The sequence below is a fragment of the Vigna radiata genome, chromosome 6 (genome assembly GCF_000741045.1).
Source record: "Vigna radiata var. radiata cultivar VC1973A chromosome 6, Vradiata_ver6, whole genome shotgun sequence".
Classification (NCBI taxonomy): domain Eukaryota; kingdom Viridiplantae; phylum Streptophyta; class Magnoliopsida; order Fabales; family Fabaceae; genus Vigna; species Vigna radiata.
In genome coordinates this window covers 31,332,426-31,351,764 of record NC_028356.1, presented here as the reverse complement: position 1 = coordinate 31,351,764, position 19,339 = coordinate 31,332,426, and the positions used below count along the sequence as shown (strand labels likewise).

At 31.7% G+C, this 19,339-nt stretch overlaps 2 protein-coding genes across 3 annotated transcripts; one reads left to right on the top strand and one right to left on the bottom strand.

Moving 5' to 3' along the window:
- The first annotated feature begins 7,622 nt into the window (after positions 1–7,622).
- LOC106764463 (probable glycosyltransferase At5g25310) lies at positions 7,623–12,647 on the top strand. The gene is made up of 4 exons (XM_014648746.2): positions 7,623–8,011; positions 8,230–8,414; positions 10,171–10,522; positions 11,943–12,647. Exons 1-4 carry the CDS (start codon positions 7,766–7,768, stop codon positions 12,606–12,608), a joined length of 1,449 nt encoding a protein of 482 aa, XP_014504232.1. The 5' UTR covers positions 7,623–7,765; the 3' UTR covers positions 12,609–12,647.
- LOC106763703 (ACT domain-containing protein ACR2) lies at positions 12,236–16,844 on the bottom strand. Of its 2 annotated transcripts, XM_022782457.1 has the most exons (9): positions 16,772–16,844; positions 16,230–16,304; positions 16,078–16,129; positions 15,711–15,825; positions 15,538–15,605; positions 13,950–14,642; positions 13,399–13,503; positions 12,940–13,287; positions 12,236–12,531 (listed from the first exon to the last, which is right to left on the bottom strand). In XM_022782457.1, exons 2-8 carry the CDS (start codon positions 16,301–16,303, stop codon positions 12,961–12,963), a joined length of 1,434 nt encoding a protein of 477 aa, XP_022638178.1. In that variant the 5' UTR covers position 16,304; positions 16,772–16,844; the 3' UTR covers positions 12,236–12,531; positions 12,940–12,960. The 2 variants fall into 2 exon arrangements, with proteins under 2 accessions (XP_022638178.1, XP_014503354.1); XM_014647868.2 differs by lacking the exon at positions 12,236–12,531 and having other exon boundaries at positions 12,691–13,287.
- Between the last annotated feature and the right edge of the window lie 2,495 nt (positions 16,845–19,339).

Genomic DNA, 19,339 nt, shown 5'->3' with positions numbered 1-19,339 from the left:
ATATATATATATATATATATATATATATATATATATATATATTATCTTATGATTCTATGTTAGGCTAGAAGACAACATTAGAGTATTATCCTTATCTTTTGATAGTAAGAGAATTTTTGAAGATAGAATTTTTTATTATTGAAGAGAGTGTTGAACATGGGTTTTATGTAATGATAACAAAGAAACATGAACTATTGTTTTAAGTGCAAGACTTTTAATTCAACTAAGCTATTTAAATTTATTCTTAGCATCTAAACACATTGGATGATTTGGTTGGACCTTAGATTCAACATCGATTTTTCAATTCAATCCAAATCAATTAAATAAGATGAGTGATCAATTCATCCAAGCATAAAATTAGAAACCAAATCATTAACCATGAATAACAATAATATTTTAGAAAAATATTGGTAGCACAAAGAATCAAAGTAGATTATTACATTGAACCTTAATACAAGAGTTTAGCTACTCATGCTAGTGATCTTCTGATGAGTCCCTAACCCATACCAAAGATAGAGGAGGGAGTTCAAGGAAAATAAACATGTTTAGGAGAGAAGTTTCTTCATTTTCTTTCTTTTACTTGATTTAGTTTTTTTCTTAAAATAAAACTCATGTTTGTATTGTGTTTTATAGGATTGTTAATGACAACTCCCCTTTTTGAGATTGCAACCTTTTAGAGGAATGGAGGGTCAAGGAGGAGCTTAGTCCAAGTGAGTGTTTCTCACCACATTCTCACTTTTGCTAAGGAGTCCTTTGAAAGTGGAAGAGGAGAGCATTTTGGAGTGGGGCCGTCATGGACACTTGGAGGAGAGAGAATGTACTTTATGATGATTTTGTAATGAGTGGAGAATATTATCCCTCTTCCCCATCATTAGTATTTTCTAAAAGATACTTTTAGATTTTGCTAGATAGTTTTTATGCTTTGTATTATTGCTAAGAGGTCACTCTCTTAGCCTATTTAAGAGGACCCCATCACCACTTATAAAGGATGGAATATATTATTAGAGTAAAGTTATTATGTTCAAGTTCAACCATTTCCAGATAGAGTTAAGAAGTCTCTTTTTTAGTGTCTTGACCTCCTAAGTCTTATCTTGAAACAAGGTTCAAATGATACCACCACCACTTATCTTGGATGTGGCTTAGTATCCCAAGTGGCTTGAGCACCTTTCTTTCCCTTCCCCTTCTTGTCCTTCCATCTTTAATTCTATTTACCTTTATGTTTTTTTTTATCCATTTTATGCTTTCGCAATTTATGTTGTCTTTGCTATCTTGTGTTCTTTATTTTATTATCTTGAACTCATTCCATCTTCTTTCTCGTAAGTCTCTTAAAGTGAATATTTACATCTAGATAACTTAGTTATCTTAATATCCATTGGGGATCTTCATTAGATTTTCTGAATCAAACATCAAAACAAACACCTTGCATTGATGAACTCTTATCATCTTCCTAACAAGCATATGGAATAGATTTCTCCCTCTCATACTCTCTTAAGATATTATAATAAATTTGGAGAGAAATTATAAGAAAAGAACTAAAGAAGAAGCTACCTAATAACAACATAACACTAAGTTTTTATAGAAAATACAATTGTGACTTCATCTTCATCCTTAAAGTTTCACCAGTAGAGGTTTTCATACAGGGTTTTGTTATGGTTAAAGCTTTTTGCTCTGATGATCAAACTTGAGGTTTCCTTCCTATGAAGGTTTTCTTTAGGCTATAATCTTTCTCGATGAAGTTCTAACTCTTCAAATCCACTTTTGGAGGTTTCTTTCGTTAAAAGGTTTCCTCTTTGTCTTCAAGGCCATAATTGTTGATTCAACGATGTATATATTTTGATTTGTTTTAAATCATTAGTGCTTCAACTTCAATCTTAAAGCTCATCTAATTCTTGTATTCTTACAAAAATGCTACAATTTCATTAAGAATAAGTTAATTTCATATTAAACCAATTCTCCATACAACATTCTATATTTTAAGACAAAAGGAGTTTATTTACTTAAAGATAGCTTAATTTCATGGCATCTAAGTGTCATGTATTAAAATAAAATAAGTAAATTGAACATTTATCAATTATGTATTGATGGAACAACTTTTGCTTATGATAATTCACAAAGTCTTACCTTCTTCTCTTATGGTTGCGATTAATAAATCATGTTTTTTTTTTCTTTTATAGATGTTTATAAACCATGTCTCAATAAACATAACATTTAAACCAAACTTCAAAATCAATTAGGCTAAGAAGTAAAGAGGAACCTATAATAAATAAATAAATAGGTCTGGTGTAGTAAAAACTATAAAACAAACCAATTTAAATTCATCAAAACCTAACTTAACCAAACGTGTTTCACCCCTAACCTAACAATTTAGTAAAGTTTGAATGAGGAGAATGGAGCATGTCATTACCATCATCATTCATTGTTTCTTTATTTTCTTACTCATTATGTGCAACATAGCATATGTAGTGTTGCATAGAAGCAAATTCATTCTACTTCTTATTTGCTTACTCTATAAATTAGACTGCACTTTTTTCAAACTTCTTACATTATATCTCATACTAGCTGTTGAATTTTCATGCATACTTCTCAAAACTAATAATAACTTTGATTCAACAAGTAACAAGGAATTTTATAAAAGAAAATAAAGCAAGAAAAATGACTTTTTTTTTTCACAAGTTAAAATTACTTTATAAAAAAATTATTTAATAATTTTTTTTAGTTATTATTGTATATGAATTAATTTCGACTCATAAAACATTAATTTGTTTATTTTCCTTTTTCAAAGTACTGAAAAAGTTTATCCAAACATTTTAGACATCTTAAAAGGTACTATTGAATCAGTGACCAAGATACAAACATGATACCCTATAACAGAACAAAAGGACACGCAAACTCCAAGAAAAAAACTCATCATTATAAAACCATGAAAACTATTCGGTAGGCTTAATTATTGCAATCTATAGATATATGTAAAAACAAAATTGTTTTTAAATTAATATATTTAAATTAAATATAATTTTAATGTATAAGTTATTAAAATTTATTTTCTATAAATTATAAGATAGTATAATATGTTTTTTTTTCTTTTATATGCATTATGTACCGTCGTTATTTTATACGACAGAAAATATGAAATAATTATATTTTTCTTAACCACCAACAATTAATTTTTATCTTTAAAATTGTGGCCGAGATTAGCTGCTCTTAAGACCTGTGCCACTGTTTAGAAACAATTTTTTGATATAAAATTTAGTTGCATACGTTTTTAGCTTGTAGATTTTACAACGAGTGTGTCATGATTAACATATTATTTTCAAGAAAGATAGAAAATAAAATCTGGATATTGTTATTAAAGGAAAGACGTTATTTGTAGGTATAAAAATGGAACTATAGGATACAACTTAAGAGTTATATATATTTAAGTGATCCATTAATAATTATGAATAAAAAATAGGTTAAATAGATCCATTGGTCCCTATTTTTGCTGGTTTTCTTCAATTAGGTCCCCGTTTTTTAAAAATAATCAATTTGATCCCTAAATTTGAAAACTTTAACCAATCAAGGACATTCCGTTAACTTTTCTAAACGGCGTTAAAAATGATCTTGGTGGCAATCCTAGCTGTCATGCTGTGGAATTAAAATATTTGTTTCTTCACGTGGTTTCATTTGCTCTAACCCAATACATCATTTGCTCTAACCCAAAACAGAGAGACGAGGAAGAATGGTGTCTGTCGCACACCCATACCAGCCTCTGCCAAATCAACCACGCCGGCCACTGCAAGCCGAGAACCAGGGCGTCGCCGACTCCACCACTCACCGTCGAGACCATCGCCGGCCGCCGATCCAGATCTTCCTTTCTTTCCTCTTTGTGTGCGAGGGAGAAACCCCTTCTTCACCCTACGACGTCGCCGCCTCTGCGGAATCAACCACGCCGGCCACTGCAAGCCGAGAACCAGGGCGTCGCCAACTCCACCGCTCACCGTCGAGACCATCGCCGGCCGCCGATCCAGATCTTCCTTTCTTTCCTCTTTGCGTTCGAGGGAGAAACCCCTTCTTCACTCTGCGACGTCGCCGCCGCTGCCTCCACCGAAGTCGGCCGCTGCGAGCCACCACCGTTCACCGGTCCAGAGGTGGTCGTTACTGTCGTTCACCTCTTTTCTCGCCGGAGACGCGAGTCACTTGTTGATGGGTTTTCTGGTTGTTTGATATTTTATTTACTGAGATTGGAAATTATGAGTGTGTGTTGTGTGAGTATGGTTTGGTGAGGAAGAAGATGAAGGCGTGGGGATTAAAGAGGGATTCAGCTGGTGATGTTAACGAAAGAAGATTGAAAGCGGAATGAATCCTTGAACAATCGATTTTCTGATTTGTGTAATCTTCTCCGTTGTTTATGGTTGCTGTAACTGATTCAGGGTGTTTGGGCTGATTCCTTTTCTTGCAGAGAAAGGGCATGTGGTAAAAATCAAGGTTGATGGGGTGTGCATGAGGGATATCGGTTTGCAGGTTTGGGCGTAGAGGGTGTTAGTTTCAGTTTGCAGATTTGGGGACGACGACGAAGGAGAACTCTTCCCAATTCTTTTACCATGAAACCACTGAAACCACGTCCTTCTTCCATTGTATGCATAAACAAATATTTTAACTCCATGTGTTAAAGATATTATCTGCCAGCTGTACAGCTACTGTTGACAGCACACACCATTTTTAACGCCGTTTAGGAAAATTAACGGAATGTCCTTAATTGGTTAAAGTTTTCAAATTCAGGGACTAAACTGATCATTTTTAAAAAACGGGAACCTAATTGAAAAAAACCAACAAAAATAGGGACCAATAAATCTATTTAACCTAAAAAATATGAGATAAAAAAAAAAAACCAGACAACCAATAATAATTCTTAACATCCCGAAATTTAATAGTAAAAGTTATCTACTAGTGAAGAAAAAACAATACAATTTTTTAATAGATATGTGCGTATAATATATTATTTTTTCCTTTCACAAAAATTATTATAATTAAGATAATTAAGTCCAATATTATGAACAACTTGGTCAAAATATATTATGAACAACTTGCTCAAAAGTTCTTTTTATAAAGATTTTGGAAATTGATTTGATAAATTTATTTTCATAAATCAAACTTTCTCGATTTCTATCTCTCCATTATTTTCAATATCACGAGTGAAAAAATGTTTTTGAAAGAATATATATATATATATATATATATGATTATTGATATTATTTTTCATGGAGTTAGAGGTAGTTTTATTTCACTTGTTGAATGATAAATTAAAATGTTTACGTGAATGCGTAATGTTGTTTTTATAGGTTGTTTTATATGTTAACAAGTGTCACATGAAAAAAAAAAAAAGAAAAAACTGTGATTGAGTATAATATGAGAAATAACTTGCATCTACATGATTAATTAGATTTATTCTTAAACATTTAATTGAAACAAGCTCATATTCAATGTTTTCTAACAAAATATACATTGTTTTAGGGATAAAATATGTATACAATTAGTTTTAAAAAAATACTTTTAGATTTTTTTTTTATGATGGTAAGTTTGAGATGTACATTTCTTATCACTCTAAAAGGTTGAGATATATTCTCGTGAGATCTTTCTAACATGTAAACGATTGAGATTCCTGTAAAGACATTTTGATACTCAAATCAAGTATTTGTGTAAGACAATAATAAATGTTAGAATGAATATGAAATAATTATCTCATAAACAATACTATTTATAATAATTTCATAATGATAAGTGCATATTTAGACTTTACCTAGTTGTTGGGCATAGGTCATCTAGGTAGACACATTTCTTAAAGAATTTAAGATTTTGCTATTCCATCTTATTTTCTAATCCTTTACAGTCACACTAATCTTGCTCTGGGAATCCAACATTGGTGAATGTGTTAATGTTATGGTTGAGATGTTCCTATCGACATGATATCATCCTAGGTCGACGAGCTGTTATATATGGTTAAGATGTATGTGCCAATATGATGTCGTCTTGGGTTGACGACATCACTTCAAAGTGCTTGAGATTCATTTCTTATATTAGATTAATATTTATTGTTAAATATTATCTCAAAACTTCAACAATTGCACTCGTTATATAATATTTATTGTCTCAAAGGCCAATCCCATAATAGACCTTTTCCTAGCTTGAGTTGCAGTGATGCTTCTCTCATTATATTAGATCTTTCATTTAATCATTTTGAGGGGTCAATCCTGCTTCTTTCTCCAACCTCACACATCAATTGCCGCAACTTCAAATGTGGCGAGTGTTAATCACATCAGCTCCAAGTGCGGGATATCAGACTTTAATATTTCATACATATAAGTAAAACCCCCTTTTTCATTCAAGAATGACATATGTCAAATGACTTCTCTCTCCAACCTCAACCATCAACCACATCTACAACTACGGCAACCTTTCCACCGTACTTCCAAGTGCGACAATCGCACTTCAAACGCCGGTAGAGGCTTAAGCGCACTTCCAAGTGCAATTAAGGCCTCTCATTTGTTCTCATCCAAATCCCAGATCCAACCATGCACAAGTGCATAAATGCAAACATAACAATAGATTTCACACTTCAACCATCCATCACACCACGACACCACCATCACACCACGAAACAGCCATTAAACGAGGACATGTATGTCAAAATGAAAAGCGAGACTGCGACAAGTAAAATGAAGGAGAAGGGGAGGAATAGTCCGCGAGAAGAGAGGAGAAGGAAAGGGGATAGGGTTAAGAATATGAAATGCGATAGATAAGAGGAAAAAGGGGTGTAGGATTTGGGAATATCAAATGGGGAAGATAGGCACAAGAGGAAGGGGTGTGTGCTTGTTTTTAATTAAAGTAGTCAAAAGATTATTTGAGAGGAAAATAATTGAAAATATAAAATAATAAGGTACAGGATGAGATGAGTGAGGTTCTTGGAAAAATCACTGGTATATGCATATACAACAAGTTCATTTAATAACTTGATAAAAAGCTAGTACAATCATTACTCAATCATAACTCACAATCATTACTCAATCATAACTTACAATCGTTATTCAATCATAACTCACTCACACCGATACAAACCCCAAAGGACAACAATGTAATTTTAAATGTGTAGAACGAAGTTATGAAAGTGGGAACACAAAAAAAAAATATTTGTTTTTCAAAATCTTTATTCTTCATTTTTTTTCTCTAAATATTTTAAGCTTTTATGTCTTAAAATTTTTCTATCCTTACTTTATTCACATTACAACATTTGAAAAATTTGAAAAATTATCGTAATTTTTGAATACATATTTTTTAACATATGAATATTATAATATTGATAAATTATGTCATTGTTTATTTATATAAATTTATATAAATATTTTGAGTAAAAACACAAACTTAAATATAATATTTAAGAGAAAATTGGTAAAAAGAATTCAGATTTTTACCAAGACAGTAAGAAGACTAAAATTATATAGAATTTAAATAAAATTAAAAATTGTACTGTAGAGATCACAAAATGTATTATTAAGTTTAAAAATTAAAAGAAAAAAATGTTTTTCTAACTATATACAAACCAAATACTGAAGCATCGGTATTTAAGAAAAGACATGAGGTGGAACAAGCTCACTTTCACTCGCATTTATTCTCTAAGTTTGCATCACTTCATTTTCACTCTCTGAAAACTGAGTGTTCGTTTTCTTTCACTTTCTCGCATATCGAATCTCACCAACCAAAAGCTCCTACCTCTGTTATTTCAGCAATCAGAATGGATATTCCGCGCAAATGTCTCTTATCTCCAATTCTCGCGCTCATTCTACTTTCGTTCATCGTCGTCGTGGTGCTGCGTCCAGTTCAGTTACTCCAATTCACGACAATCGCTGCTCCAAAACGTGGACATTCCGTTTCTCTGGATCATCTGCGAATGAAGCTCTCCGGCGAGAATCAACTTCACGCCGTCGTAAATTCCGGCGAATTTCGACGTAACAAATTCAGTGATGACCGAGGTTCTACCGTAAGTTCAACTGTTAATTTCTCTCTTCTATTGATTTTGTTTCCTCTGTTTCGATGTATTACTTTCCGAGCGTTTCGAAAGCTGATTCTGCTTCGTTAATTATCGGTTTTAATTAGGATTTTCTCATCCTTTTTAGTGTTTAATTTTTAGTATATGATTGTTCGAGAATGAATGGAAATAATTAAGAAAATTGACTACGAGTTAATTTGAGTGAACAGAGGAAGAAGGTAGGAAAAGTAGAACAAACACTCGCGGCGGCGAGAGCTTCGATGCGAAAGGCTGCGTCAGAATCAGAAGGTGATGAGAGGAGCAATCACACTGTGGCAACCACCGTGCATGACGGCGGAGACCGCCACTATGTACCAGCCGGAGCTATCTATCGTAACGCTCGCTTGTTTCATCGGTAACATCTCTCACCACCTCTCTTATTTCTGGAGAAAATTATTTAATGATCAAAATTCATAATAAAAAGAGAAAAAAAAACAAAGAAATATTAATGAAATATATTACATGAATAGATCATAACCTAATCACCAAGTTAACACCATATTACATCATCAGTAGTAATACAAGTTTAATGACTACGTATATTTTAAACAAAATAGAAATTATAATTTGTATGAATTTTAAAATAGAGAAATAAAACTTTGACACACTTAAATTTTTTACATTCATTTGACACTACTTTTACTTACTTTTTAATCTTTTTTTTCTTAAAAAACTACAAAACTTTATACTTTTTGAACCATTTTACCCTTATATACTATGTCAAATGAATGTAAAAGTGTGTCATGATATTATTACTCTTTAAAATAAACCAGCAACCAGAACTAATAGAATATCAAAAAGTTTCTTCAGTGCTTTGTTTACAAGTCACCACATCGTAACATATTAATGCCACGAAAGAGATGTTTACTTTTGATGAATCTTTTCTTCTGATATACGATAAGGGAATGGAGAGTGCGCTAGTATTGATTCATTCTCTTCGTATTTTCACACTCATCCTCGTGAATCATGAAAAAGTAAGCGAGCAAGCCAATGATGATACTCTCCTGCAAAAAGCTCCTTTGCTATGGATTAACTTTTTTTATTATTACAGCTCTCCAGCAGTAATGGAGTGGTAACTGGTATCCCCTGCTTCCATGATTCATATATAGCTTCCATTATAAGAAAGAAATATGTACTGTCCCAAGCTTAATAGCCATCATTGCATACTCCTCCACACCCCATATTTCCTATTCATTAATTTCCATAAGAAACCAAACCTTTAATGCTACGGGTTTCTTGGTATTTGCATTAAAAATATTATAAATAGGAAGAAAACAAATTTATAACACTCTTCGTTACGTATAAACTAATTCAACTTTTCCAAAATCAGATTTTAATTACGCATATGATTAATTTTAATTTATGAAAAATTATTTGTTTTATTTTTTTATTTTTATATTTTTCATAGAGTGAAGTGGAAAATTTTGTTCAAGCATCTCGTGTCATAATCATCATTATCATGGTTATTTTGAGATTATTTAATAGGACTGTATTAAGAAACACGTGATTCTAAAACTTAATCTTCGATCAAGCGTGCACAATGCAAATGGAAACCCTTACGGATGAGGACTGTTAAGTAATTGTGCAATAATTGAAAATGAAAGTAAATAAACATATTGGAAAATGATGGCGACCGAATATTTTATTCAGGTTAATCTTACTGCTCGCACGATCATATTTTTCTTAAAATGGTTTCTCTTATTAAGAGACACAAGAAATATACAGATATAAATAAACAATTAATTAATACAGTTTATTATATAGGATGAGTTTGTTTGTAGTACTTAATTTTTTTTCAAAAAAAAAAAAATTGTTTCAATAGAATATACAATTTTTTTGTTATATTTCTTCTAATTTACTTATTTTAAAAATAAACAGTTTTCTGATTATTTATAATAATTTCTATTCACTTCTTATTGTTATCATTTTAAAAATTATTTATAATTCAGAAATACGTATTTTAAAACTAACTAAACTTGTCCATCAAGTAACAAGAAGTTTAGAAAGAAACAGAAGATATGAATGAAATAGTTGTTATTTTGTGGAAAAATTAGGATCCAATTTTGAATTGAATATATTGGGAGTAAAGTTTAGTTAAATTATGAGTACAGGAGCTACCTAGAGATGGAGAAAATATTCAAAGTATACGTATACCCAGAGGGTGAGCTCCCAATAGCTCATGATGGCCCGTGCAAAGACATATACTCAATTGAAGGAAGATTCCTCCATGAGATGGAACATGGTCCAGGGAGGTTTAGGACCAACGACCCCAATGCCGCTCACGTTTACTTCTTGCCATTCAGCGTTACTTGGATGGTGAAGTATCTCTATACTCCACTTTCATACAATGTCACTCCTTTAAAGCAGTTTGTTTCTGACTATGTGAGACTCATATCCATGAGGCATCCCTTCTGGAATACAACTCATGGTGCCGACCACTTCATGCTTTCCTGTCATGATTGGGTTAGTTCAAATTCCCTTTCTTCCTTGTTACCTGCTTTTGCTTCGGTTTTCTTTCCAATTAACACAACAAATTTCCTTAACACAAATTAGGTATTCCGTAGACGGATTTTCCATTTGAGTGAGGAAAAAAAAATGAAGAACCCAGTCTAGTAATATTATTATGAAAGAATTGGAATACAATTAGTAGCTTTCTACTTTTCAAAAGAATTTCTCAAAGAATATCATCCATTTCTCGGATGACTGTTTCTCATTGACTCTTGAGAAAGAGTTGCAGTTCTTCATAAAGTATCTTTTCCATATTTATATGTGCCATAATGGAATGATGTGATTGCATTAATTAGCATAGGCACGTGTAATATTTGTTAAATAAATAAAAAATGATTGTTCACACTTAAACTGCTATCCAATACTAAAAGAGGGAGAATAACAATATATCTAATAAGACATTATATTACAGGAAGAGAAAAAATCATTATTTAAATATACATTTTACAACTTAAAAATAATAATATTCTAGTTAATTTTTTTATTTATTTTTAATTTATATTATTAAAGTCTATTATAAGATGAAAGTATTTTAAGGATATGAAAGTATTAGTTTTTTTATTAGTAATTAGGGAGAAATTATTGTATGACTGTTCATAATTTAGTCAATTTTAAAATATATGATTAGAATCACATATTTACCATTTAGAATCTATAACAATTTTAGAAAACAAACTCGTCTTAATCAGATTTAGTGTTTAAAGTATAAAAAGTATATATATATATATATATATATATATATATATATATATATATATATATATATAAAAATTTAGAATTTAAAATTTAGAATTTAGGATTTAAGATTTAAATTTAAAGATTGAGGATTTTCGTTTGAAAATCAAAACAAGATTAATCAAATTGTAATAACAGAAACATAATTAAACTAAATAAAATAAACAACTCTCAGAAAAAAAAATATATTTTAACCCTCTAAACTTTTAAATATTTTTCTTTTGAATAGAACAAAAGTACAACATATAAACTTCTCCCAAATTCATGCATGGAAATCATAGAAGGAAGATTCTGTCAAATTTTAGTAAAATAAACTCCACAAAAGAAAGATAACATATATATTTAAAATTTCAAGAATAACTAAACTCGTTTACATTATAGACAATAAGAGAGTAAAGAACCTAAAGGATAATGCCACAGCGCTTATAATAACCCAGAAACACTCGTTTTCAAGACTCGTTTTCTTCTCCTTCACGTATATTCCATGAGGTGTTGAAGCATTAGTATATAACTAGCTGGGAAATTGTTCTTACTTAGATGGTAATTAATGTATGCTTAAAAGAAAAATATAGCAGAACGAGTTACATAATAAATTTCTTTGGTTTGCATAACTAATCTACTGTCCTCTGATTTTCTGCAGGCTCCTCATGCATCACAGGGAAATCCCTTCCTCTACAACACCTCCATCCGTGTCATGTGCAACGCCAACACCTCAGAGGGCTTCAACCCTCGAAAGGACGTCTCCCTTCCAGAAATCCACCTTTACGGAGGCGAAGTCTCCCCCAAACTTCTCTCGCCCCCATCCAACAACACCCCACGCCGCTACCTCGCCTTTTTCTCCGGCGGTCTTCACGGTCCAATCCGCCCCAGCCTCCTCCACCACTGGAAGAACCACGACGCTGACATTCGCGTCTACGAATACCTCCCCAAAGACCTTGACTACTACTCCTTCATGCTCAACTCCAAGTTCTGTCTTTGTCCCAGTGGCCACGAAGTGGCCAGTCCCAGAATCGTGGAAGCAATTTATGCCGAATGCGTTCCTGTCATCCTTTCCAAGTATTACGTGTTGCCCTTCGGTGATGTGCTGCAATGGAAGGCGTTTTCGGTGCAGGTGGAGGTTTCAGATATTCCTAGGTTGAAAGAGATTCTTAGTTCGATTTCCGAGGATGAATATTGGAAGCTCAAGGAGGGAGTGAAGGCTGTGAGGAAGCATTTTACACTGAATCGGCCTGCCAAGAGATTCGATGTTTTTCACATGATCTTGCACTCTATATGGTTAAGGAGACTAAACATACAACTCAGATAGAAGTTTTCACTTTTCTCTTATACATATTATAAACCCTTGAATACGAATCCCATGGATTCATTATTTGAACATAAATTCTACTTTCCAATCTAACCCCCTCTTTTCTTTTACAATCATACATATATAATATTAACGTTTTTATAATTTTCCAAAATCAGATAAATCTGTACTTCTCGTTGTTGCATATAATCATTATTAAATGATGCAGACTATTTTATTTACAGCCCTAGGGGAAGGTGAGAAGAAGTTAAGATACACATAAACTGAGCTATCCATAAAAGTATAAAAATGAACTAGAAGTAGTGATACATATATGCAGAAACTACGTAACCTGTATTAATCTAGTTGAGTGTCATATAATGAAGCCATGAGAAAGACGTTCAATCCGAGATCTTAGCATGCCTCCAAAGGAGAGAGAAGGAGAAGATTTTCTTCTGGTGGTGTCATTCTTGACATGGAGTGTGACGATTGGACCCATCTCCCTCTTCACGGAGTTGCTGAAGTACTCTACATCAACCTCGTTCCCTGATATGTCTTTCACATAGAAAGCGTTCACGGATTTCTCTCCATGCGTTTCAACGTCTGCTCGAACAACCACCAGCCCATTCTCTCGCAGTACTCTTGTTATGTCCGACAGTAACCCTACTCTATTCTCTGCACACAACTCTAACCTAACTCCCTGCATGTCCCATCTTACATTAAACAATATCTAAGTAACTAACAAAATATTTAATAATATTTAGGATATGGAAATTAAAGAAATATCTTTATAAAATCTTAATTTAATTACCTCACAAACCCTGCGTTCTATGGCTGCCTCTAAACATTTTATTACTCGTTCCTTTTCACTTGCCGTATCTAAAGCATATCCATCTACGTGCCTGATAAAATACTCCTGCAACACATTAAAACATCAAACTAATTATTAATTACGAATTAATTTGTATAAATAATATCAATTATCTTTAGTTAAAAGTATAAACTAGCTCAATTTTTCTGACAGACCTATTTATAACAAGATAGATAAATGATAATTTACTTATTTATAAAAAAAGTAGTATTAATTTTTTATATGAATTAAACTTATATTTCATTATTATTGGATCTTCATCATAAATATTTTCTGAAAAATGAATCCTTCTTGAGGAAACCTATATATGAATACTCAGGTTTAGTTCATATCTTAAAATGATTACTAATTAACAATTATCCTACTATTATAGATTGAAAATAACGACTTTAAATTTAAAATAACTAAAACCAAAACAAAAATTGTATTCAACATGAACCTAAAAAACATAATAAAATATATTACTAATAAAAGGTATGATTCATACATACCTGAAATGCATAGCCTCCATGAGAACTGATGGAAGCATGGAAAATTACGTACTGCATGTCTGTTAACGTGCAAACGGTATCAAACATGAGCCTGGGACGATCCTTACACTCAATGTTCACAATTGAATACCCCTTTTGTTCACAACTTTCAATTGTCACCATTCTTTTCCTTCCCTTCATCTCTTTCGGAGATGAAGGAGCCTCAAAGTCCCTAACAGAAAGCATAAGCTGGTGCAACCTCCGTTCCACACTAGTCATGTTCCCTTCTCCTCCTAAAAACTCCGAGGTCTTGACATCTGGACAAGTACTCGTGCCATCACCATTACGATTGGTGGTGGCACGCAATACAGTTGTCAAGTGATCCTCTATAGAGGTTAGACGAGAAGGATCCTCAATAGCAGAATCGGTGGATTGATCCGATATGTAAGCCACGCATGCGAGTCGTGCATTATGACTCCATGCGTGGACTTCAACTATGTTACATCGGAGATCCACCAACGCAGCCGAGATCTCGGAAAATAATCCGGGACGGTCCGTGCCGGTCATTTCAATTGCTGTGTACTGGTCAGTTGAGTTAGAGAGTAAAGGGATGAATTTCTTGGAATAGGTCTTGTAGTTAGTCATTGTTGTGATGACTGAATTGACGTTGCTGTATTGTTGTGATGGTGGAGAGGCTCTTGATTTTCCTAGGGCCTGCATGCACGCTTTTCAGATTTACCCTCTACCATTTCTATGTAAAAAAAAAAAAAAAAGCACGCAAAAACAATCAGAAACTTAATTTATATACAATTTTTAGGTGTTTTATTGATTTTTTCAATTAAAACTATAATTTATTTTAATAATTTATGCAAACTTTCTTCTATTTTTTCATTAAGAAACAATATTAAGAATAGAGTTTAATGACTACAAAATACGAGCGTAAAAATTGTTAACTAGAGATATATCTTGATCTAGCTTTTAAAATAATTATTATAAATTTTTTTTTATCATATAATGAGTTGTGTTTCGATGATAATAATAAACCTATTTTCTCTTTAAATATCTAAGAAATTAACTACTTTATTTTCTTCATGTCAAATTAATTAAAACTAAATTTTGTGTTCAAGGTCTTTTTATGTTATATACATATTCTTGTAAGGAAATTTGATTATTTCATGTAACTCTATTTTTCTTAAGGAGAGATGCTATGTAGAGAAATTTAAGGGTTTTAATAAACTTGTTCTAAAATAGTTGAATGTGTTTGAACATACTAAAACCATTAAATTTGCTATGCATTTAGATCAGTTAAAGCAAAGCCTCTTTCAATCTAACCATGTTTTTCAGTTTTGTTAGATGAATTGACATTTTATAATGTTTAAAAGGATTATTTTTTTAGCTGAACTCCATGACATTCTAATCAATTTCCTCTGATCAACACATTAAAAAAATGATAGAAAAAGCAATATGATTACACATCATGCAGATATTTACAGAACTATATGATTCTACAACATGTAATAATTTCTCGGATAAAACTATAAAGGGTATAGAAAACAAATTGACACAAATAAAACCCTGTGATATCGTTGTTGTAGGAACATTGCAGTACCTGTTGGATTTCGTTGATGGCTTTCTGATCCGTTAGTTTGTTGCCATTCTCGTCTCTAACATGAAACACTGCAATTAGATTTGGATTACAGATATTTCAGACCCAAAAAAAAAAATGTTTTAATTTAATTCAAAATATCAAACATTGACCGAAGAAATTCAATTATCACACACCATCCATGAACCAACCAGCATCACATGAAATATAGCTTTTGCAGATTTGAAGGTTCATGTCTGTCAAAACTTGCACCACTTCTAGGAGAAGACCCTCCTTGTTAACACTATCTACCTGAAATGAAACAATGTTATATGTTACTCATTACAAAAACAATAGCAGAATTTTAAAACAAAGTTTTTCCCTTCTGTCTTGTTATTATCATTTGTTGTATTGTGAATTCCTATAACATATATCAGTATAAGATTCCTGTCACAAAGCCTTTTTCAAAAGTTGATAAAATTTTTGAAGTTTCTGGTGTGAAAACAAGATGGTATATCAGAAAATGATATTCTGAGGTAGAAAACAAGATGTTAAGATACGTACCTTGACCACTGTGCATCCCTTCATGCTGTCATTGTCGATGCAGACTCGGCAACTTGATGGAAAAAGAAAGGAACATGTGTAAGATGTTGCAGAGAAAAATGAAAATTTAGAAAGTGATTAAGAAGAAAGAGTTTGAAGGAAGAAAGACTTACGGTGGACCATATAATCTTTCTGGGAGAGTATCAAAATCAGGATCAAAGTAAGGCGAACAAACGGTGTTGTTCATGCTGAAAATGAAGGGCAGAATGAAGAGTTAGTTTAATTCTTAGAAAGTGCTAATATTGAGGGAAATTTTTCAATGGGGCGAGAGAAGAGGAATGAACGAACGAATGTTTCATTCGTAACTCATGCACAGCTAAGCATCTTCATGCAGAGCTAGTCAAATTTTACCAACATTATTAAACGTTGACCCTAAAATGTAGGACAACCTTCTACACCTCTTTCTTTCTCTACAACAAACTTTTCTATTTATGCAAACCTAATTTCATTTTAGTCTATGCATGCTCCTCCTTCTAGTCTTACACATTCTTGGAAAACATTCAAATGCTTTGTATTGATTAATTCACAAAGAAAGTATAAAGTCTAAGAGTATATTAATTATTCAAAGATGTTTTAAAACATATATGTAAAATGCTTAAAGAATATGATAAGATTAGAAAGAAGATGATGAGAGAAAAAAGAGGTACAATCTTACATGGAAAAAGAAGAGTGTTTGATTGACAAACCCTAAAAACAACTGAGAAGTGCTCCAAAAAATTCCTCTCTCCAAATTCAAACATATGAAGAAATGATGAAATGCATGTGCTCTATATATAATAGTGTGTAGAAAGACAGAGAGAAAACAAAATCATGATTTGGTGGGTCCCTTTCATTGCCAATGTCTTTAAGATTAACTTCAAAGTTATGCAAAGTTTTTGGAACACAAATAGATCATAGAAAACAACCCAAAGGTTAAATGTACAAAAGTCAAACTAAGTTATCTCAACCCACCTTTTCACCATTAGATTCATTCTTCCTAAACATAGACACGTGTCCACAAATTTCTTCCTTCAATTAAAAAGATAATTAAAATCAATTTAAAATATATAATGGATACAAACTTTTTCTTAATAAATAAATTTTATAAAATTAATTTAAATTTAAAGTTTAATTTTTATCATTGTATCAAAGTTATTATTATAATTTATTAACGATATTTGTTATTTGTTAATACATATTATTATTATATACTTAAGAATAAACCTCACCTTTTGGCTTTTTGGCAATCATAGACACGATTGACAAATACGAGGACAATGTTTCACGTTTTTCATGTTTTTGTTTTGTTGTGAAATTGGAGAAGTTCCTATATTTTAAAAACCTACGAAGTCTTTTTCAATTTTGTAATATGCATGAAGCATGAAGGTCTTCAACTTCTCATTTTCCTTACCATAAATATATAATAATTGTAAGATTTAAAACTGCTTTTATTATCATGTTTGAAAAGTCATGCGTGATTTTTGTTATAAAACAATTTCCTAATTAAGACGAGATGAATAGTATCGTGAAATCCCATCACGATACGATAGCAACTAATAATCCTTATCATCGTTTTCCAGCTATATAGGTTAACACGTAAGGGTAAAATTAAATTATGACAAATATTAATCAAAAATACCAAAAATTTCACCTAATTATTTCATGGCAGAGATTAATACACAGTAAAAAGAAATCATATACATGGAAGCACGTAGAATAGTGCAATCCCATCTAAGACAAATTTTCATAATTCATAATAGTTAATTGATATTAGGGAAAACACATATAAATAATTTTTATAATTTTATTATAGTTTTTAATTATTTTTTAAAGATTTAGTACTATAAAATTATTTTAGTTTGAAAAACGATTAAATCAAAGAAACGGTTAAATTTAAAAATAAAAACACTTAACACGGATACTTGAGGATAGAATTGAAAAAGAAAATTATATACCAAATAGGTAAATTGATTTCTAGATGAGTAATACACTTAAAGTACTTGAGTGGAACAAAATAAATTGATTTGTTGATGACTAATACATTTCAATACAATAAAAGTCTTATATTTATAATATTGTTTGGTGGATTAAACATTATTTTAATTAACCTAATAGAAATTTAGTGAAGATTTTTGTCGAAAAAAAAAACTTGCATGTGATATTCTAACAATTCAATTCATTAAAATTTAGGACTTGAACAATTACAAATTTAATTATCCATAAAAAGACATAAGTTACAATACTTTTTCGGTTTAAATTTAATTTTGATTCCTAGAGTTTAGTCATATTTTATTTTCTTACTAAAATATTTTTGTTTAATTTTGGACCCTATAAATTTGTTTTTAGTTGTTATGTTATTTTGTTTTAGTCCTTCTAATATAGTGCTTTTTTTGTCCTAATCTATAGTATGTCGATAATTTGCCTTTTAATCTCCGTCAAATATTTTTAAATAGACCAATTTAAAAAATAAACAAAATATTATATATGACTAAAAAATAAATGTATTGGAAGTACCAAAAATAACAGTATAATTTTAAAAAGACCAAATAGTAAATGTTCCATGGATGAAAAAACAAAATACAATTATATTTTAAAGATAAATACACATTAAAATATTAAAGTAATTAATAACTTATTTCTAATACGCTTCTAAATTTCATTAAACTTTATCGAAATCAATTTAATTACACTTTGAACCTTACACCACGATATTGAGTAGGACTAAAATTCTGAAAGAACAGTCCATTAAATCTTAATCAAGTATGGACGTTGATCCTCCACCTCTACCTTTCGGAGTTCTATCTCCTCATTTTTTTTTTTTAATTTTCATTAATTACAAAACTAATTTTTTTTTTTTTTATTTTTACTTTTTTTAACCCTCATAAAAAGTAATCCTAATTTTTACTTTACTTTCTACTTTAGTTTTATTTTGACAGACTTTCGAAACTTTCGAAAGAGCTCCACCTCCCCTTCCTCTTCGCATTCAGACCCTATCCTCCACCTTTCATTTTCCAAAAGTTTTCAAATTTTCCAGTCATCTCCGGCGGTTGTGTGCACGTGGTCCGGTGATTGTGTGCGGCGGTACGGCACGGTGGTCGTGGCTCTGTGGGTGTGTGCGGCCTTGCAGCGGCGGCGGTGCGGCGTGGTATGTGCGGCGGTGCGGCTTGAGTGTGCGACGGTGCGGCGCGATGGTGCGGCGATTCGTTTGGTTTCTGCCGTCGAGGGGTTAGTTTTCGTTGCGCTT